Source organism: Hibiscus syriacus, unplaced genomic scaffold (genome assembly GCF_006381635.1).
Source record: "Hibiscus syriacus cultivar Baekdansim isolate YM2019G1 unplaced genomic scaffold, ASM638163v2 tig00110125_pilon, whole genome shotgun sequence".
Classification (NCBI taxonomy): Eukaryota; Viridiplantae; Streptophyta; class Magnoliopsida; order Malvales; family Malvaceae; genus Hibiscus; species Hibiscus syriacus.
In genome coordinates, this window is record NW_024062600.1 from 54,575 (window position 1) to 78,524 (window position 23,950).

At 37.4% G+C, this 23,950-nt stretch overlaps 1 protein-coding gene and 1 long non-coding RNA gene across 3 annotated transcripts; both read left to right on the forward strand.

Moving 5' to 3' along the window:
- The first annotated feature begins 1,558 nt into the window (after positions 1 to 1,558).
- LOC120215599 lies at positions 1,559 to 21,187 on the forward strand. Its single transcript, XR_005524973.1, has 3 exons — positions 1,559 to 1,667; positions 7,075 to 7,084; positions 21,178 to 21,187. It is a non-coding gene; the product is annotated as an uncharacterized LOC120215599 (long non-coding RNA).
- Positions 3,169 to 4,885, forward strand: LOC120215597 (GEM-like protein 1). 2 transcript variants are annotated; one of them, XM_039213242.1, is made up of 5 exons: positions 3,169 to 3,606; positions 3,724 to 3,825; positions 4,153 to 4,424; positions 4,547 to 4,754; positions 4,833 to 4,850. In XM_039213242.1, the coding sequence occupies exons 1-4, from the start codon at positions 3,324 to 3,326 to the stop codon at positions 4,724 to 4,726; spliced, it is 837 nt and encodes a 278-aa protein (XP_039069173.1). In that variant the 5' UTR covers positions 3,169 to 3,323; the 3' UTR covers positions 4,727 to 4,754; positions 4,833 to 4,850. The 2 variants fall into 2 exon arrangements, with proteins under 2 accessions (XP_039069173.1, XP_039069172.1); XM_039213241.1 differs by having other exon boundaries at positions 3,170 to 3,606; positions 4,547 to 4,885.
- Positions 21,188 to 23,950: the final 2,763 nt, after the last annotated feature.

Below are 23,950 nucleotides of genomic sequence, written 5' to 3' on the forward strand. Positions count from 1 at the left end.
GCTGCTAGGGATTTTCCTCCCTTCTGTGGAAGGAATGCCCCAGCGTTTAATGATATTTATGCATTTGAGGAGTTCATTAAAAAGTTTGAACGGTTTACTAGATAAGTTGAATCGGATGAGGATCCAGAGGAGATTGTTGAATCTAGTGATGATTCTGAGGTTTCTTCAGGTAAGCTTAAATAATTGAGAAATATTTAAGTGAAGCATTAAATTATTTAAAGTATTGTTAATTTGAGTGAGAGGAAGTGAGTGAGTGCTAAATACGTTGTCCGCTAAAATTTATAGAAAGTTGAGTTATTAGTGAGCCAAATGATTATGAGTTTGTTTGAGAATAAATGTTACGTTTTATGGACTTGATAGAGTTAATTTTAGAATGTAATTTGTGAAAATGGATTGTCTACCCATTTCTTGCTACAATGAATTATTATTTAGAATTTAGATTAATTCTCGAGAACTTGAAAAGTGTCAAGTTCGTATTGATAGAAAAAAAAAAGGAGTGAGCCACCTTCAATGCATTAGCTGTGTTCACAAAGCCATTATCCTTAAGTTCAGCCACACTAGCACTCACATGAAGTTCATCAAAGCGAACAAAACATTGTAGTTGTGTTTCAGCGTCCACCGGGACTGAAAAAACATCAAGAGTAAACGGTTCGCGACTAACAGTGATAACAACTACAAAGGGTCGATAATACTAAGTAGGTAGGCCATTGAAAATGGTAGCGATCTATTCACAATCAGAAACGGAGCTCCCACACCCATCTAAGTCGTCGCATATTTCCTTGACATAGGAGATATATACCCTCATGCTCAAATCTCCTTTCTTTATTGCTTTAAGACGATAATGAAGGTTCATTATGGTCGTAGTAAATTTACCGACAAAAAATTAGTTATCAATTTTCAAACATCGATAATCGTCTCTGCCCTAACCGGTTGAGGAAGCAACGGCGGACTGATTGTGGATAGCAGCCACGAGGCTAAGGCACTGTCTTGAGCCACAAATACTTCATACTCCTCATTGTTGATAACGTCGCCATTGTCAAGAGTAACTGTCAAGGGCGGTGGTTGATCCGAGCCATAAAGCATCTTTTCCAACCAATGACTCCTAACGATAAGTAGAACCCGCTGCTTCCATAACAAGAAGTTGCATTCATCCAAAACAACACGAACATTCTTATTGGTAAACATCTTGGGAGGTACCACCGTAGAACCGTCGGAATCAACCATGCACTGGAAGAAACACCGCGAGGCATACTTTGAACTAAGCACGGCGAAAGCAGAAACCACCAGGAAGACCAAAAAACGATACCATATTATAATTTTAACATACACATAAAAGAATAAAGAATAATGCTTTGTATATATTTCACTGAACTATAAAAGAGGGGAATGGTTGGTTTATATAGAACTGCCTTGTATTCACGTGAATAGTTAGAAAAATCCTAGCAATAAATCATCCCTTAATCAGCCTAATAGACTGTCCACGTCTGCTACTGATAACAACAATCTAACAAACTGACCACGTCAACACACACAATTCACATTTCAATATTCTCAACACCCACCGACATAAACGCGTCTTGCATGGATCCTAATCTAAACATTACATGGTTTGATATCGAAAGCACCGTTGAATCTCGTTCTCACCATAATGGTTGTTGTTGTTTTAGGTGTAAGCTTATTGACTTCTCACAAGTATCAATATGTTCTTAATGGCTGAGCAAACAGACGATGACAACATTGGCTAATGACTCTTAGGGGAGACAATGATTTAAAAGAGGGATTTTATGTTGAATAAAATTGATAGGATTTTTAAATATTAAGGATTTATTAAATTATGATTAATTTGATATAATATGTAAGTTTTAGAGATTAAAAATGTTATTATATCATATTATATAATCATTTTTGTTAAGTCACTATTTAAAAAAAATGACTAAAATAGAAATAAAGCATAACGTTAAATGACTTTAAATAAATAATTATGTAACCAAAACAGAAACATAAAAATAAATAAATAACTAATAAAAAGTTTACCTAAATATATTTACACGTTCATTATTTTATTCCAATAACCAAAGAATTTTTAGGGATTGGAGTATCATTTTCTTTGAATGGATTTGGATAAATATATCTAATAATTCTAAACTCCGATAAAATCCGATTTTGATATAATAATAATAATAGTAATAATAATAATAATTTTACATATAAATTTTAAAATAAAATGAAGGTTTCGATTTTGATATTGGTCTATACTAAAGTTATATTGGTCTTCCTCTATATAGTGATCAATTTTGGTCATACAGGAACATATCCATCAATTTTCATTGAATAATGTAATTAAAAGAATTTTAATTTAATTAACATCATCTTAATGATCATACTGTAGACGTGGCTTAACTTCATTTGGTTGTGCGTATCCATCAAAGTCCAAAACAGCCTAACCTTTTTGTTTTCATAAGACAATCTGGAAACACCATACAAAAACAGTATATTCGAATACACAATAAGCCAACTGTGAAGGTTAATCTTTGAATTTTAAATTTATAAAAATATTGTATAAATCAGATCAGTCTAATGAACTAAACACCAAATTCGTGTGCGACTCTTTGAAATTGACCTAACAAAATTGTTCCAACCATTTTATTAATAAACTATGACTACATTTTACGGTATGGACAGTATGGTTGGTGTTTATTTTATAAATTATTCTGATAAAATAAATAAAATATAATTAAAATTTCGTTTAATAGTCTTACTATTGTTACATTATATAATAAGGCCCAAAACAAGTGGAGCAAGTTGGTATAATTATCATCAAGTTTTCAAAGGCAGATCAATAGCTGGAACTCAAGTATGATGTGGCTTGATTTATGCCTATGAATTTTTTTGACGAAAAAATTTTTAATTTGAATATTGAAGATATATTATTAGAAGTAGATAATCATGAACTTTAAACAAGAAGCATAAAACAAATATAAACAGTAAAAAATATTCTATGACAACTAATATAGAATAATTTTCTTTTTATAAAAGAAAATTGTATTTTTATTATAATTCTGCTGTATTTGATTATACATAGATATCTCACCAAGGTCTGTGAATGATTATTCCATAAGTCATATATGAGCCACGTCGGCCCGAGGATCTTATTATTTTAGTTTTCGTTTCGTGTGCCCAACGGCTAATTGCCGGCCAGTCGTTTCCATTTCAAACGCAAAGCAAATTCAAACCCAAAACGAAACTATAGAATTTTCCTTCACGATTTGACTGCTTAAAATATTTTCGTTTTCGTTTTCTTCTCATCCAACCACATATTAACCATGAGCCAGATGCCGTCCGATCCAAACAAAATCACCGAAACCATACAGTCCCCATCATCCTCCGAGTCAACCCAAGTGCCGGCCCCGGATTACGCTCCGTACCCGAAATTAGATCCGCAAGACGTCGCTCCTCCACCGGTGAATTGGACCAACGTTTTCGTGGGTTCCCAGTCGCAGAATAATCATGTCGCGACACCGGCCTCCGGCAGCGCTGCTACTACCATGCCGGCTGATTCGAATCCTTATGTTTCCCCTGCTCCGGTCCAATTATCTTCCTCCAAGAGTAACCCACTTCCAATAATTCTACTTGCTTCAGCTTAGACCAACTTGATTTTATTTAGTATTTAAAAAAACTATCTTTTGAATTGGATTTAAATCTTAAAGCCCTTTTGTTTAGCAGGTAAGATGGATTCAGTGAAAGATGTGTTAGGGAAATGGGGAAAGAAAGCGGCGGAAGACACCAAGAAAGCAAAAGAGATAGCTGGCAACATGTGGCAACACTGTAATTATTCTCTTCACTAAGTACCCTTGTTTCCCCTTGAATTTTGATATGGAATTTTGCTAGTGTTTAGGAACTTAAATTCCAAAATGCGATCGGATTTTAAAAAATAGTGTAGTTTGTGTGATAATATATATATGTGTGTGTGTAGATAAATATATTTATGTATATAGATTGTTGGAATTGTTGGATATGAAGCTTATGAAAATGAAATCCGAATCTTTGAAGTTGGTGTTCTCAAATATAGCATTAGGGTATTCTCAATATTCAAATATCAATTGGTTGGATTACATGATAAGTTTATACTTCTTTTGTTGCAACTTGCAACAGTGAAAACTGGGCCTAGTTTTGCTGATGCTGCCGTCGGAAGGATTGCACAGGGAACCAAAGTTCTGGCAGAAGGCGGTTACGAGAAGATCTTTCGAACAACGTTTGAGAATGTTCCCGAGGAACAGCTTCTGAAGACGTATGCTTGTTACCTGTCTACCTCAGCCGGTCCTGTTATGGGAGTTTTGTATTTGTCGACTCAAAAGCTTGCTTTTTGTAGTGACAGTCCTCTGTCTTACCAAGCTGGTACTCAGACTCAATGGAGCTACTATAAGGTTTGATTCTTTTGTGCCTAATGGTTAGATTCTTTGGAACTTTTGGGGAAAATCCGACAAACAGAGTAATGGGGATATATGTGTTCATCTTTGTTGTCTAAACATGTTGTAATGGTTTGTAGGTGGTCATTCCATTACATCAGCTGAGGGCGGTGAATCCATCTACAAGCAAAGCCAACACAGCTGAGAAATACCTTCAGATTATATCAGTTGATAACCATGAATTCTGGTTTATGGGGTTTGTACACTACGACAGTGCCGTTAAAAATCTTCAACGAGCATTGCAGCCCCTTAGCTCGTAACGTTATCTTATCGAACCTTCCCAGAAAGGTTACTCTGATGTAGATAAAATAGATAGATGTTGAGCCAGATTTGTCGTTGTCCAAGTATCCTGGACGTTGTTTTGAGACACTGCGATATTCCATTGTTTCTTAAACTCACCGATTGTTAAATTTTTATGATATTATAAAATTATAGTGATATTTTATAATAGTTTGACGTTTTTCCCGATATATCACCTATACCCTATATATTTCTCTGTCAGACACCCTTCAGACTATATTTCTCGATCTAACACCCTTTGCAGTAAGACGCGTCCCCTGCAGCGCTCTTTACGCTAATCTGACGCCACGTGGGGTAAGGCGCGCCCCCTGCAGCACGCTTTATGCTGAGTTGAATACACATGCCTAAAGCGCGGCCCCTAGGGCGCGTCTTACGTCACGTAGGGCTATAGCGCGGGGCAGGGGTCGCACTTTTCAATTATCACACTCAATTATCAAACATACATAATGCAAGGCACGGTGCAAGGACCGCGCCTTGCATAATTTATCCGAACTTCTCTGCTTTAAAGCATCATCTCTCGGCTATAAATAACTTTCTCCCTGTAAACTCTCTCACAATTCCCTCTCATCCGAGAAATTAATACAACAATCTTTCAACTAGTAAATAACACCCGACAATCCTCTTATATTTTATTTAGAAGTTTTTTCGATCTTTCGTTATAAGGTAATTTTGTTATAATATTTTTTATTATACTTATTGTTTATTATGATTATTTGAAAAAAATATTATACTAATTATTTTCAATTAATTTATGTGCCAGTTCAAGGGGAAAGTAGGAGCATTCGTCGAAATATTTTTGCGGCGCAGGTAATAATATAAAATTATATTATTTAAATTATTTACGTTTATGTGTAAAAATTTTATTGTGTTATATTTTCGTTCATATATTATTTATTTAATTAGGTTTGTTTCAGTTGTTTTTTTTGCAGATATAATATTTTCGCACTTTTAAACTCTAAGAATGGCGCGACTTTCAACTATTGTTTATTATGATGGAGAAATTCGAGAAGACGAAACCGACGTTGTTTTGTATCAAATGAGCGTGTTAAAATATCATTCAAGAGAAACATAACTCTTGAGGAGCTGATAACGAAGATTTCGAGGAAAGTTCATGTTGGAAGTAGTAGAAGAATGTTGTCGTTCCAGTACAGATTTTCAACATCATTGTTGTCATTAACTTATACAAGGTTCGAACTATCGAACAATGATGATGTTAAAATGATGATTGATTCTCAAAGTAATTATTCAGACGCCGATATTGAGATGTATGCAAAGTTTGTTCAAGTGCGTGCTATTCGAGATCAGTCATTAAGCTCCCACTATGGGCTGGCTGAACAAGTTGACAGCCCGACTACAGTAATGTGTAATGATTTTAATGCCATAATGGGAAATCCGCATTATGGTGTCGTCACATCAACTTCAATGGGGAGATATTCATCCGCAACTCCTTACAATATGTACCGAGGTGGGTCCACGGACAATCCGTATGACAACATTGTGTCCAGTTCAAGGGGAAGACATTCATCTGCAAATTTCATTGACCTTAATATGGAGATGCCATCGACGCAATAATCTGTGCAGTTTCCATTTGACACGATGGCTTCAAGTTCCAGGGGGAGGCATTCAACTGCGACCTTTTTCGATCTCAATGTTGATATGCCTTCTAGTTCAAGGGGAAGACGTGCAAGTATTAGGTTCTTCGACCTAAATGTGGAGAGCATAGAGGAACCATCATCTCCATCAGAAGAACCGCTTCGTGAGCCTGGAGCAGATGATGCTGAGACTAGACTATTCATTCACCCAGAATCACCGTAATTCAACTCCGATGATGATCCTAATGTAGATGAAGTTCCATCATTTGTGGCATAAACTGACCCTCCAGCACACATGTATGAAGTTGATTATGGTGTAATGTACGGGCCAGAATTTACGGATATACTTCATCTCGGTAACTATGGATATTACTCATCAATAAATAATGGTGAGTCATCTTTAGGCATGGAGTTTTCAAGCAAAGAAAAAGCGATGATGGATATAAAAAATTACAATATCCGTAATTTTGTTCAATCGAGAGTCGACCGCTCCACAACAGAAAAATATGTATGCTACTGTGCCCGACGCAAAAACGGATGCAATTGGATGATTTGCGTATCGAAGAGGAAGAGGAAAAACAACAGATGGGAACTAACAGTATACAACGGTCCTTACACATGTTGTGCTGGAGGGGTCAACCAAGATTATCCCAACTTGGACTTTGAAGTGTTATGCCAAGCCATCACGCCCATGGTAAAATCAAGTTCTCATATAGTTGTTGTTGTGTTAATTTCAGCTATACAATCGCAGTATGGGTACATTGTCTCCTATAAAAAAGCTTGGTTGGCAAAACAAAATGTCATTGTCAAACTTCATGGCTAATGAGATGCATCTTACAACGAACTTCCAGGCTAGTTTAGGCTGGTGCGGAGGTTGAATCCTGGGACAATTGTGGACTTCGAAACCTCCTATACATACCATAATGATCTAGTTCTTCGTGATCGATGTCAATTCTATCGGGTTTTTTTGACTTACCCACAGTGCGTTAATGCTGTCAAATATTGCAAGCCTGTGGTTCAGATAGATGGGACTTTCTTGTATGGAAAATATAAGAAAGTTTTATTATTGGCAGATGTCAACATTCTTCCAGTTGCTTTTGCTCTTGTTGAAGGAGAATATACAGATTCTTGGGCTTTTTTCCTCCGAAACTTACGTGCACATGTTATCACGAGGGAAAAAATCTGTGTCATTTCAGATCGCGGAGCTGGGATCAAAGCAGTAATGGAGTCTTTGGGTCCAATGTGATAACCACCCTTAGTCCAACATAAGTATTGTCTCCGACACATTGCTGCGAACTACCATGGAATATAAATGCTTCAAGATTTACGGGCGAAAAATGAGGAAGGATACGATTACATCAGCCTCATCGATAAAGAAATGTGGACGAACGCATATGATGGTGGATATCGATATGGACAAATGACGACTAACTTGGTTGAGGCAATCAATTAACCTTAAAGGGTTGCACGTCACTTACCTGTAGCGACTTTGGTAAAAACTACATATTTTCGTTTGGGGGCGCTTTTTACGAAGCTGGGGGGACAAGCTTAAACCTAGATGCAAGGCAGTCATTTCTATCACCCTAGATTAGTTGCAGATCTACAAAAAAAAATTGATGCATCAAATGGAATGTCTGTAACAAGCTTCTCTAGAAGACATGAAATGTTTCGTGTCACATAGTTGCCGCGACCTCTTCAAGGGATTAAAGCTGTGTCGTTAAGAGTAAATTTATGGGACAGAACGTGCGACTGCGGATTTTTTCAAGCTCTGAAGTATCCATGCTCTCATGTGATAGCAGCTTGCTCGCATACACGTCAAGACTATAATTGTTTTGTAGATCCCGTATACCTACTATATGAAGTTTTTAAGGTATACGAATTTAAGTTCCCCAATAGGTAATGACAAAGACCTTGATGAGGTTCAGGATTGGCTTCCGATTGTACCAAATCCTACTTTATTGAGGGAGCGTGGTTATCCAAAATCCAATCGAATTCATTGTGATATGGATATTCGAGAAAGATCTAGACAAGACAGAAGATGTGGGCATTGTAGAAACTCAGGACACACTAGAAAAACATGTGCACTTCTGCTGTCATCAAGTAACAATTGATGAGGAATTGATGTAGTTGTTTATCAAATAATAATTCTTGTACTTTAATTTGCATTTACTTAAAGTTAATGTCATTCGATAACCGCTGATGAAGATTAAAAAAATGATACAAGAAAACGAGATTGGACGTTGGCGTTATATGTGATTATAATAAAAGAGATAATAAGTGACAAACTGAAGAAAGTTATCGAACACAATTATTAAATTTTATCAAACTAATATCAATTTGGTATTTGAATATAATTTTAAATACAACCAAACTGAAGAAAGTTATCGAACACAATTATAAATTTTATCAAACTAATATCAATTTGGTATTTGAATATAATTTTAAATACAACAAACTTACAATAAGTATTAAATGGTAAATGATAACCAAATTACAATAACTGATATTAAATGGTAATAAACAAAATTAACCAAAATACATTAACAAAAAGTCCAACAAATTTAATAAAATAAATTAAAATAAATCCAACCAAATTAACGAAATAAAGTAAGTATTAAATGATAAATAATAAAAAAATTACAATAAAAAAGTCCAATAAACAACTAAATACAAATATAATAAAAAACCAAAATATATCGATGCATGCGATGCGAATGTGTTCCGCAGGGCGGTGGCTGTCGGTCTCGAGGAGGATTTATTCGTATCAATGGTTGTGATTCATCGTTGTCATCATCATCACCATCATCATCATCTTCGTCGAAGTCATCGTTGTCCTGAGCAGCTACATTTTGTTGATGAGGAGTTGATGACGATGAAGCACTCCATAGAATAAGGACCCTGGAGGTGTATGACTGATTATCCCACCGGCCTGCGAAAACTGAAAAAGCTCATAAAACCCAGACATCGCTGAGTGTGAAAACTGTACAAGAGGTGTCTGTGCTGCGCCATGGGTGATGAGGCTGAACCCGCTAAAATGTGAGCATATGAACCCCAAGTCGGATCTGCAAACATAGACCCATAATATTCTCTAGGAGGGGTCATATAACTCTGTGACGGTGGCAGCGGTGGGGTTATAAAACCATGTGACAGTGGTGGCAGTGACATCGGGTAAGGGAATGTCGATGGCGGGGTCATAAAACCAGGTGACGATGGCGGTAGCGACATCGGGTAAGGGAATGCAGTGGCGTCATCACATATGGTTGCGGTATTTAAGTCATCGTAGATGGTGGCTGCTGTGAAGGTTCTGCTGGTGCAGTTGAGGATGAACCGGAAGCACCTGCTCTCCGTCCACGAGTCGGGGGACGATGGTGTTGTATCGGTGAACGTCTCTGTCGACGTCGCTGAAAGGTCTGCCCTCGTGTATCCTCAGAAAGCATAAACGGTTTCCCGTTACTGTTGAACCACTCATAATAACCGTCAAGAGGTCATAATAAATGGGCTCTCTACGGGGAAGACATCGATGTCGATCATCCCATAACACGACCCACTCATGATGCCTCACCAGCCAATATGTATCTGTCTTGTCGCGTCTATCTGTGCTATGCAACGCATCCATATTGTGAGGTGCTTCCGAAATTGGTTGAAAACAACCAAATTACCGAAGCACGCGATCAGTGGAGTGCCACTCAATGATCGCATAACAGATCAAATGGACCATCGCCACCAAACATCTGATGGGCCCCTCAACTCAGGTGGGATCACCATCCTCATATCATCATTAGAATATGGCACCCATTCAAACTAAAACAAATATATATATATATATATATGTATATCAAAATAATAATCTAATTATATAACTATAATCTAAAATCGATTTTTAAACATTAAAATGCATACATGTGTGCCAACCTTCTGATCGATTAGTACCCTAATTTTTTCTAAATCATCAAGTAGCTACTGATGATTTTTCCTATCATTAGACCACCTATTCAAGGAAAAATATTATTATACACTATATAAAATGATTAATATAGGAAATCAGTTTTATAATTACCTCAATAGTAGCAGAAATACGAATGGATTCTTGAAAACGGGACATAAAAAGGGCAATCGATACCATGCCCAAGACTACAACAGCATGAGACATCCGCCAATAGCATTTTTCCTATAGTCAGTGGCTCGACACATCTCCCTGTACAGGAAAGCAAAACTGTCGAGCCCCAATTGAGTGATCCAGCCAGACGAAAGTCGCCAAGATATCGCAACCACATACAGTGAACTTGGTTGCAGTCCAGGAACCGTGCACCATCCCCGATATCACATCTCCATCCACCGGAAGCCTCAGGTGCATAGAAACATCCTCAAGTGAAATCGTGCACTCTCCGCACGGAAGATGGAATGTGTGGGTCTCCGGCCTCCACCGCTCTACTAAGGCAGCAATAAGGTCTGGTTTTATCTTACAGTGACCCTCATATCTACCTATGTGACCGAATCCAGCCTCTACTAAATACGACAAGACACAGTTAGGTATCACTAACTTAAGGTTCCTAATAAAAAGATCTAATACACAGTCTCTCTCCTAAATTAAATAATTACAAAAATTAATTTTTAAACTAATAATCATGCATTAAATAAATAAATTATTACTAATAATTTAAATTAAATTAAAACGTTAAAATGTTATCGTATCAGCAAAATGTCGAGATATATGATTTCCATCCAAGCGAAGTAGACCACCTTCCATTTTATATCTGCAAAAAAATTAATTAAATAAAATATTAAAAAATTTAAATACTTAAATAAATTACAAACAAAATATTAAATATAATAAAATATACCTTAAACAATTATAAGAGAATATAAGAGTATTTGAGAGAAGTTGAGAGGACTTGGTGTGATGAAAGTGATTGAGAATGAGGTATTTATAGGGAGGAATAAGGGTGTGAACGGCCGGGTAGGTGGGTAATTAAACCTAAGGCGCGCCACAGGGGGTGCGCCTTTCTGACACGTGACAGATTTAAAGGTAAGGCGCGCCGCAGGGGCCGCGCTTTAGACACGTGTATCCATGTCAGCATAAGGCGCGCTGCAGGGGGTGCGCCTTACCCCACGTGGCACCAGATCAGCGTAAAACGTGCTGCAGGGGGCGCGCCTTACTGCAAAGGGTGTTAGATCGGGAAAAATAGTCTGAATGGTGTCTGACAGGGAAATATATAGGGTATAGGCGATATATCAGGGAAAACACCTAATAATTTAATAAATTTAATTATTATTTTATAACTTTTAAAAATTTAGAAATTAAAATGATTGTTTAAATAAATTACTTTACTCATTTCATTATAAAAGTACTGACTTTTAGAAAATTAACGAATTTAATGTCAAATTCCTTATTAACAAAGTACAATTGTTATAGATGAATCTCATCAAATTCAATTCAACTCAACCAGCCCACCAACTCTATGGCTATGAGTTTGGGGGTAGTTTTCCTCTATATTTAGAGTGCCATTACCCTCACACTAGAGCGATATTAAACACCCTATTTAAAAATATAGTTTTACGTTTTTATATATAATTAAACGAAAATATAAACCATTATTATTTGAAATTAAATAATAAATTTTAAACCATAAAAATATTGAATCCAAAATATTAAATAATTACGTTTAGTATTAATCGCCAACAATCTTGTTGATTTACTTAGAAAGATACTCTTAGGGTTACAACACTACCATATATATAGTGCATAAATTACAATGCTAGAACCTAATAACCAACTATGATGTCAACATGGTAACTTTATCATTCCTCAACACCCTAACAACCCTATACCAACTCATGCATAACATACTACATCATTCATGTAGTTCAGGCATTGCATACTCCAACATTTTGGCTGCTCCTCGTCATTCTAATGACTTGCACTATATACTTCAACATTATGGCTTCCCCTTGTTACCTTCTTCTGCTTCAGCAATAAGAATTTTTGGTCGAAACACCACGTGATAGGACCTCGTCAATGGTTTGGTTAGACCATCGACAGTTTGATGTGTCGTCAGAACATTGCTCACCTGTAACACGCTATTGGTTACCTTCTCGCAAACGAAGTGCATATTAAACTTGATAAGTTTAGAGCAAGCGAGAAATATGGGGTTGACACTCATGGCCACTACGTTCATATTGTCGCTCCATACTATCGACATCGTGTCAACAACATCAACAACGCTTCTATACTCAACAACATGAGTACGAGACCCACCGAGATCACAAGGACTGGATATAAAGGGATAAAAGAGATAGAAAATGCCCTGCATACGCACACCCACGACCAAAATTCCCAGAGTTATAATGACACATATTTGCAACCAACTTTCGTTCAATAGTCGAGCTTCTTTTTGCCATAGTTGGCACATCAGGGAAGGATTGATCAAAATGAAACAAGTAATGGTCAACAAGATGATCATTCTTTCCACACAGTTGATACCATAACTTGACACGCCCTCTATCCCAGCCACCATAGTACGCACAAGCTTTAGAGTAAGATTGTCATACATTGGAACTGGGCTGATTGGGTTTGCGATCAACACAAGAGCATCGGATTAAGCTCACTGTAATAACCGTGACAACGAAATGATAATTAGTAGGCAACCTATTTCAGAATAGTGACAACCTGTTCAAAGTCTGAAATGGGACTACCACAAGCTGCGAGAGCATCACAAAACTTCTTGACATGAGAAATATACGCACGAATACAAAGATTCCCTTTATGAACAAACTTAAGTTGAAAATGCAAATTCATGATCGTAGTAGTAGACTTGTATTGAGAATGTAGAAAACAAATGAACAATACTTGTATATTGAATACTAGAACTCTGACTTGAATACAATATTGATGTTATTTATATATAGCTTCTCATGACTAATGTAACAACCTTAACTATTCAACTAACCATGCTAACACCCTAACAACCTTAACTGCTATAACAACTTTAAGAAGCTTCTAACTATTCACCTAATGATCCCATGCAGTCTAAGCTCATACACACTGTAGTACTAACAACATTAATGCTGACTCATTATGCTAACATTCCCTCTACTTCTTCTTCTTTTGTTCTTCTAACCTTAAACACATTTGTACTCAATCTTCTCTCGAAATGCTTCAAATGCTACTTTAGTCAGTGGTTTAGTAAAACCATCAACCACTTGATGAGCTGCAGGCACATAGTTCACGCATAATTGTTGAGTAGCCACATTCTCATAGATAAAATGCACATCAAGATCAACATGTTTCGATTGTGCATAGTAAACTGGATTGGAACTCATTGCCACCACTCCTGTATTATCACACCAGATCACTGATTTCCCATGCTACTTCAACCCAAGCTCAGTTAACAAGGTACTTACCCATGTAACTTCAGTAGTAGCATCAACTAGGCTTTTATACTCAGCCTCTATCGTTGAACGTGAGACATATTTTTGTTTCTTTGAGCTCCAAGCAACCAAATGATTATCAAGAAATACTCCATATCCTAAAATTGATCTACGATCAGTGACACTTGCACCCCAATCAGCATCAACAAATGTTGAGATTGGCAGATGCATCAAGCCATACTTCACAGTTCCTGTAAGATGCCTCAAAATATGTTTCACTGACACTAGATGACTTTCACGAGGCACATGCATAAACTGAGCAACCTTTCCAACAATGAAGGCAAGCTCAGGCCTGGTATGACAAATATATAAATCCAACAATGGGTCGATACATAGTTGAATCATCCAGTAATTCACCATCCTCAGTTAACTTAGGTGCAAGAATCATAGGTGTTCACAAGATAAACTTCTTTTGACTAAGCATCAGAGAGCCATTACTCTGTTTTACTTCAATTCCTAGGAAATAGGTAAGGGGTCACAAATCTTTAAGAGAGAACGTGTTTTACAGCATGCATACAATATTAGCAATCAAAGTGGTTGATGAACCTGTAATGACAATGTCATCCACATAGACCAAGAGATATACACGTTCAACACCCGTGTTTGTAAAGAATAATGAAGTGTCAGCTCGAGATACTTGAAATCTAATTTGCAATAGTACATCTTTTAACTTGGTATGCCAATTACGAGGAGCTTGCTGATGCTTGCTTAAATCCTGGTGGTTGTTTCATAAACACTGCTTCTTTTAAATCTCCATTAAGAAAGACATTGTTGATATCAACATGCCTCAATTCCCAGTTATTGGCCATTGCAATAGACAAGACAACATTAAGAGTTGTAAATTTTACAACAGGGCTGTATGTGTCAATATAATCTTGCCCAGACACTTGAGAGAATCCTTTTGCAACTAGTCATGCCTTGTATCTGTGAACCGAGCCATCTAGATTGCATTTCACTTTAAACAACCACTTACAACCTACTGCAACTCGTCCTGGAGGAAGTTTAATAAGTGTCCAAGTTCCATTTCTCTTGAGGGCATCAAATTCTTCCTGAACTGCAGCAGCCCACTTGGGAGACTGGAATGCTTCAGTAACAGTTGAGGGAACATCCTCATCAAAGTAACTTGAGTAGGATTTAGGTTTAAAAATACCACACTTTCCTCTAGTGAGCATAGGGTGGTTGTTCATACGTGGTACACGAACAACAGGAGAGGTTTCAATATCAACACTAGTTTGACCAGCATCACTGTTAGGTGCAACTGGATTGGAAGGCACTTCCACATCTTTTTCTTCTCCATGATCATCTTCGAAGCTAGGTTCAGTAGTTGCTTCAGTAGTTATAGCCAAACTCGAGGATTCCCCAGCAGCTTCTTTCATACTCATATCCTCCATGTTATAAGGTACAGATGATCCTGACTCAGTAGTTCCTTGAGTATCATAATGAACCAGTTGTTGAACAGGTACACGTTGCATGTTAGTCATAATCTCTAGGGATTATGGTTTTTGATTTTTAACCACAAGTGATTTAACTGAAGTTGACCTACCTACAAAAGGAAACACAATTTCATTAAAAACTATATTTCTAGATATGTAGACCCTTCCATCAACTGCTAGGCACTGAAACCCTTTATGTCGGGGAGTGACACCAAGATATGTGAATGGTTGCGAGCGAAATGTAAGCTTATGAGCTTGAAAGGGACACAGGTGGGGGAAGCATTGACAACCAAACACCTTCAGATCATTATAGTTTGGTTTTTTCCCCCATCAACTTCTCACTACGAGAGATTCCCTGCAAAACCTTAGCAGTTAATTTGTTAATCTATTGAACAACAAAAATATTAGCATATGACCAGTATTCCATTGGTAACGATGCCTGTGCCAGTAACATCAATGACATTTTAACCAGATGTCTGTGATTCCTTTCAACAATATCTTGTGAGCAACACCAACTTTGACTAGTAGTGGTGAGAGACTGCGAAACTCACTACCCTAGTCACTTTAAACTGCTTTGATGGAAGCACCAAATTGAGTTGCCACCATTTTTTGAAAAACTAGAAAGCTTCAGTGGCTTGAGATTTATTTTTTAGAAGGTAGACCCATGTATGTCAAGTACATGCATCCACAAAAGAAACATAAAATCTAAATTTATTCGAGGAAACATGTGGCGGTCCCCATAAATTAGTAAATGCAAGCTGAAATGGAGTATCATAAGATGTATTCGATTGCACAAAGGGTAATTTATGGCTTTGCCCATATGACAAGCAGTACGTGTTTTATTTACATCTATAGCAACTTTTACATCAAGTTCTTTAGTAACTTATCTTAATGTGTTACTGGAAGGGTGACCAAGTCTTCGATGCCACAACTCCTCAATCTTAGTAGGTGTAGTTTTAGCAACAACACTAACATCAACAGCAATACAACTAGATTCTCTTGTTTTCTTACTTGTCATAAATAAGTAAAGCCCTCCAGATTCTTCACCAGTTAAGAGCACCTACTTAGTAACCTCATCTCGTACATAGTAGCTACTGGTATAAAACTCAAAGAATATATTGTTGTCCCTAGCAAGCTTCGAGACCGAAAGCAAGTTCTTTGTTATATAAAAGACATGTAACAAATCATGAAATATCAATACTATAGATGAAGTAGGTAAACTTGAATGACCAATGAGTCGAATATCTAGAGAATTACCATTACCAACTGTAAGTTTACCTGGGCCATGGAAGTCAGTGGTGTTTCCTAGATTCGTTCTATCAGGGGTGACATGGTGAGTGATACCCGAGTCCACCACCCAACGCTCAGAAGTTGCAGTAATAAAATTTACTTGAGAGTCTATTTTCATACGATAACAACACTCACAGCCCTGACTACCTCTGGCAGAGGTGGAACCAGTCGAGGAGTAACTACTGGAGGAACTATCCTTGGAAGAAGAATAATTATTGGTTGAGCACAAGTAAAGTTTTCATCAAATCTATACCAACAACGATCAACCAAGTGACCTAGCATCCCACAGAGCTGACACTGAACACGTGTTCGACCTCACCCTGAACACGATCAACCTCAATACGTCCATAATTTGCATTCATAGGCAAGTTGCCCTACTGTTCATCAAATCCAGCAAGTTGTACATCAGCATCCATCAGTATTACATGTATGTTGTCTATGGAGAGTGCATATTTCATTGTTGAGACAACAACCATGAATGGTTGATACTCTCGAGGAAGACCTCTCAATATTCTAACTATTTGTTCAACTGGAGGAACATCACTCCCATATGAGGCAAGAGCATCACAGACTTATTTAATACGCGTTAGATACACTCGCATTCTGTCATTCCCCTTTCTTATAGATTACAGTTTATAGTGCAAACTCGTAACTGACATAGTTGAAAGATTTGCAAAAAACTTGAGTACTGTCTCCCAAACTGCAGCAACTGTTTCAGCTCTAACAAATTGTGGTAAAAACTGTGTGCTTACCATTAACAATAGCCAAGATGCTAGAACATTGTCTTGCGCGATGAAGTCTTCATATGCTTCATTCTCTTGAGTCTCATCATTAGCATAAATAATCGTCTTAGGTGGAGGAGGAACACCACCAATCAGTAGCTGCTCCAGTCGATGAATACGAACTATGAGCAAGATCTACTGTTTCCACAAAAATAAGTTGGTTTCATAAAGAACCACATTAACTTTCTTGTTGGTGAAACCTCGAGGAACACTAGTGGCAAAATCCATGATCAGACAGTACTTCAACAGCGTTCAGATCACAAGCGGAAGCAAGAAGACACGATCCCAATATCAATGGTGAATGAAACCATATTGAGAATACAGAAAACAAATGAATAATACTTGTATATTGAATACTAGAACTCTGCCTTGAATACAAGATTGTTGTTGTTTATATACAGTTTCTCATGACTAATGTAACAACCTTAACTATTCAACTAACCATGTTAACACCCTAACAACCTTAACTGCTATAACAACTTTAAGAAGCTTCTAACCATTCACCTAATGATACCATGCAGTCTAAGCTCATACACGTTGCAGTACTAACAACATTGATGCTGACTCATTATTCTAACAACCTATTGGCAAAGAACACATTGACCATGAACCAAACCTGAGTAGCAGTGTCCGCACCACCAGTTGAGGTAACAATGATGAGATGATTGTGAACAGAAACCATGATGCATTGTCATTATCCTGAGTAAAAAAGAGTTCATATGCTTCATTGTCAATAACAAAACTGTCGGTAAGAATAATCGTCATAGGCGGTGGAGCAATTGAACCAATGAGTAGCTTCTCCAGGCGATGACTTCTAATGTCGAAGAGGACCTGTTGTTTCCACAAAAGAAAATTCTTCTCATCCAAAACGATTCTAAGATATTGGTTATTGAATGCCTTTTGAGAGATCATCGAGGCAGACTCCAATTCTATAGTCGTAGTACTATTAGAAGGGAGCACCAAATGAGTCACATAGATAAGAATGAGGAAGAAAACTATTCACCACCAAGACCCAAAGCTATTTATACCATGTTGATTTACTAAGAAAATTACTCTTAATGATAAAGGTTACCCTTTTAAAAAATCATATCTAATGATCATTTTTGCCTTCATTTTAGTCACTAAATATTAAAAATTAATAAAACTATTGACGTGACATTTTTTTAAAAAAATCAATAATGTTGTGGCAATATCTTATGGTGACATGTCAACATCACCATTAATATTTTTACAGTAGATGGCTAAAATGAAACAAAAAGTATAACATTAGGTATGAATTAAAAAAATAATAACAGTTGGGTGACTAGAATGAAACAAAAGTGGTAGTTGGGATACTAAACATATAGTTTTCCCAAAAATATATTTTTTATAATAATATATATCAATTTATGGTATTAGTAATATAAATTTTTTGATTGATTCAGGGTAATTATAAGTGATAGTATATGTTCTAAAGACTCTTAATCATTTGACTATTGGGAAATAAATGATAGCGAGTAATTTTCCTATAACCAGATTAGTGAGAATGCGAAATAAAAGTGGAAAAATAATACCCGAAATTGATAACGGAGTTCAGCCAATTTTGCTTACGTCTCCGGACTGCTGCAGATCTTTTACTAAGAGAGAAAATTTACAGGTGTTTACAAAACACTTACTACTCACAAGAAAACTCTCTAGTATTGGGAGAAAGAAATGATTTTCGATTTTGGGATGATTTTGAAGCTAAATGAGATAGGGTATTTATAGTTGAAGCTTGAGGAATAATCTTGTAAATACCCTAAAGTGCAATGACTAAAATGCACTTATGCCATTTACCATTTTTCAACAAAAATAAATGCCACTTTCGATGGCCTCCCTTGCCACTTTCGGTGGCCTCATTTTATGACTTTTCCAACGATCTCCCACTTGAAGACCAATTTTAATCTGTCTTCACACCTCGATCAATGCAACAATATTTCTAGTCTTGTTATTCTAGCATGCCAACTGAAGCTGAACACAACTTCAGTTTGTCCGTGGTCACCGTCTTTGTCAACATGTCTGTCGGATTTTGAGCTCCACTAATTTTTTCTAGTTTCAAAATCCCATCTTCCAGAAGAGACCGGATAAAATGATATCGTAATTATATGTGCTTCATCCTAGAATGAAAAGACGGATTCTTTGCTAGATGGATATCACTTTGACTGTCGCAATACAAGACATTATTTTCTTGTTTCTTTCCTAACTCTTCCAAGAAACTTTAGAGCCAGACCATCTCCTTGTTGGCTTCCGTAACAGCGATATATTATGCTTCAGTTGTGAAGAGAGCAACTATCTTCTGTAGTTGAAAAACCCAACTCACTGCAGTTCCTCCTACAGTATAGACATACCCTGTAGTGCTCCTTCTGATGTCAACATTTCCGGCTAAGTCAGCATCTACATAGCCTGTCAGTATCGTATCTCCACCTTTGAAACAAAGTGCTTTGTTTGTGGTACCCCACAGATATATGAGGATCCATTTGACAGCTTCCTAGTGTACATTGCCTGGATTATTCATGTACCTGCTAACTGCTCCCACTGCATGAGCAATATCTGGTCTGGTACAAACCATGGCATACATCAGACTTCCAATTGCTGAGGCATACGTCACCTTCACCATGTGTGCACATTCTTCCTCCGTCTTTGGTGACTGTTCTTTGGAGAGTCTAAAGTGAACACCTAAAGGTGTACTTACTGGTTTAGCATCTTGCATGTTGAACTTGGAAAGTACTTTGTTGATGTACTTTGTCTGTGATAACATCAAAGTCCCCGAATTTGTGTCTCTCTTAATCCTCATTCCAATAATCTGCTTTGCAGCGCCCAGATCCTTCATAGCAAACTACTTCGACAATTTTTGCTTCAAGTTTATAATCTCTGGTATGTCTGAGCCTGCAACGAGCTGTCATCAACGTACAACAATAAAATAATGAAGCTATTATCGAACCTCTTGATGTAGCAACAATGATCTACTTGGCATCTGGTAAAACCACTGCTACTCATGAAACTATCGAACTTCTTGTACCACTGTCTAGGAGCTTGTTTTAAACCATACAAGCTCTTCTTCAACCTGCATACCAGGTTTTTCTTGCCTGCCTCTATAAAGCCTTTTGGCTGCCTCATATAGATTTCTTCCTCCAAATGTCCATGAAGGAAAGCTGTCTTTACATCTAACTGCTCAAGATGTAGATTTTCTGTAGCTACAATTTTCAACATCAGTCTGATTGTAGACAGTTTCACGAATGGAGAGAAAATTTCATTGTAGTCAATACCTTCTTTTTGCTGAAAACCTTTGACAACCAATCCTTCTTTGTAGCGTTTGCTCCCATCGTGCTCTTTTTTGATCCTGTAGATCCACTTGTTATAGAGCGCTTTCTTTCCTGATGGTAATTCATCTAATTCCCATGTCTGATTTGACATAAGCGAGTCCATCTCATCTTTCATAGAAGACTCCCACTTGTCTGAATCCTCCACTTGCATTGCTTCATCATAGCACTCTGGTTCACTATTGTCAGTCAACAACAAGTAGTGCAAAGAAGGAGAATACCGTTGGGTTGGTTTAAAAATTCTAGAAGAGTGTCTCAGTTCTGGTGTGCCTGGTTCTTCGTGAGCTACTTCAGGACTGATTTGAACATCATTTCCAGAAATCTCCTCGAACTCAGCAAATTCCTTTGTTTCAGCTTCGATATTGGAGCTACTTGATTCTATGGTTGACCTGTCTTTGTACATCACATTCTCATTGAAAATGACATCTCTTCTTCTGATGATCTTTCGATTTTCGTAGTCCCAAAATCAATAACCGAACTCATCACCACCATAACCAACAAAGATGCATTTGTTGGACTTGGGATCAAGTTTACTTCTTTCAGCAGAGTTTATGTGTACATAAGAAATACAACCAAACACTCTTAAGTGTGAAAGGTTTATTTCTTTTCTACTCCAAACTTCCTCTGGTATTCCGCCATCCAAAGCAACTGAGGGCCCACGGTTGATCAGGTAAGCTGCAATGTTGATAGCTTCAACCAATAGAAATTTGGGTAATCCGGCATGTATCCTCATGCTTCTGGTATGTTCATTCAGAGTTCTGTTCATGCGCTCTACTACGCCATTCTGGTGCGGTGTCATGGGAACTGCTGTCTCCATCTTGATCCCATTGCTTGCGTAGAAATCTCTGAATCTACGATTTCTTTACTCTCCTCCATTGTTAGACCTCAACCGCTTCACTTTCAGACCAGTCTCATTTTCCACCATGGCCTTCCATTTTCTGAAGGTATCAAAGACTTCTGATTTCTTCTTCATAAAATAAACCCACACCTTCCTTGTAGAATCATCGATGAAGGTGACATAATATAATGAGCCTGCAATAGATGGAACTGGAGATGGTCCCCATACATCAGTATGAACCAACTATAACTTTTCAGCCTTGGGTGTCTTACCAATCTTTTCAAAGCTGACTTTTTTTTGTTTGCCAAAGATGCAATCCTCGCATAGTCCGGCATCTACATTTTTTAGATCCGGTAGCTTCTCTTTTGACAAAAGTATCTTCATCCCTTTCTCGCTCATATGGCCAAGCCTTTGGTGTCATAGGTTTGATTTTCCATCTGCATCTGCTACTGAAATGATATTCTCTAAATTTGATGTTACATAGAGAGTAAGTGTCTTCTTACCACGAGCAATGATGAGTGCTCCTTTGGTAATCTTCCATTCATAGCCTGAAAAGGTTGTACTATATCCTTCTTCATCAAGTTGTCCTACAGAAATCAAATTTATTTTGAGGCCAGGAATATGTCTCACTCCCTTCAGCGTCCAGGTGGTCTGGTTTGGCAACTTTAATCGGATGTCTCCTTTTTCGACGATCTTCAAGGTTTCGTCATCAGCTAGATGAACCCTCCCAAAATCACCACTGACATAGTTCTCCATGATTTCTTGGCATGGGGTGGAGTGGAAAGATGCCCCTGAATCCAACATCCATGATTCAATCGGACTGTTGACGCTTAGAATCATGGCATCACCTGTCTCCTCTGTCACGTTGGTAGATTCCTGTGCGCCGGTATTTTTCTTCGGTGCTCGACAATCTCTTTTAAAGTGACCCTTCTTGCCATAGTTATAACAGGTAAAATCTTCCTTTCCCGTTCTGGATTTGGATTTGCCACGATTTGAATTTCTTTATGAAGTTCTCCCTCTGGACTCCGTGTGCAAGGCTGAGGAGGTTGATGCTTCACCTGATTCTCTCCGTCGAATTTCTTCGCTTAGTACCAGATCCCGAACATCGTCGAATTTTAATTTACTATTTCCCAACGATATGCTAACTGTTGTAACAGTAGCATTCCAACTGTCTGGTAGAGATAATAAGAGAATTAAAGCTCGAACTTCATCATCGAATTCAATTTCCATAGAACTCAACTGAGTTGTGATTGTGTTGAGTTCATTTAGGTGTTGAGCCACAGATGCCCTTTCCGCCATCCGCAAATTAAATAATCGTCTCATCAAATGAACTTTGTTTAAGGTCGATGGCTTCTCATACATACTGGAGATAGCCTCCATAAGACTCGCAGTGGTCTTTTCCTTTGCTATGTTGAAAGCAACATTGCGGGATAGCGTCAGTCGGATAACTCCGAGGATTTGTCTGTCGAAAAGAGCACAATCTTCATTCTTCATGCCCTCTGATTGCTTTCCTGAGAGAGGTTGATATAGATTTTTCTAGTACAGAAAATCTACAATTTGCATATTCCAAAAGCCAAAGTCCGCACCATCGAACCTTTCAATTTTCACTGTCCCTTCGTCTACAGCCATCGCTCCCACTCGAATCTGATTTCGTTTGGATCGTTTCTGACAATTCTTGCGAACCACCGTGTATTAGAACACCTCCGTCGACAAATTCGTATCGCCGACAAAATTTCACTATTCATAACATTTACTATTCATATGAATAGTAATAAATAGTAACCTCGTAAAAAATTGACAAAATTCACAACCAAAAGCTCTTATTACCAGTTGTTGGGAAATAAACGATAGCGAGTAATTTCCCTATTACTAGATTAGTGAGAATGCGAAATAAAAGTGGAAAAATAATACCTGAAATTGATAACGGAGTTCAACCAATTTTGCTTACGTCTCCGGACTGCTGCAGATCTTTTACTAAGAGAGAAAATTTACAGGTGTTTACAAAACACTTACTACTCACAAGAAAGCTCTCTAGTATTGGGAGAAAGAAATGATTTTCGATTTTGGGATGATTTTGAAGCTAAATGAGCTAGGGTATTTATAGTTGAAGCTTGAGGACTAATCTTGTAAATACCCTAAAGTACAATGACTAAAATGCACTTATGCCATTTACCATTTTTTTCAACAAAAATAAATGCCACTTTCGGTGGCCTCCCTTGCCACTTTCGGTGGCCTTATTTTATGACTTTTCCAACATTGATAATGAACGTTCAAATACTCTGAAGTCGTTGGTGTTCAAATCCGGAACCTCTAAAAACAACAATAATCTCTTTAACCACAAAAATCAATTGATTGGTGATATATAGATGTATCATATTCATTGCTATCATCCCTAAACACGTACACGTTTATTTGTGAGGTTAAAACCGTGTGGATCTAATGCTGTAATATGTAAACGCGATCAAGTCACTTAAAGACATTCC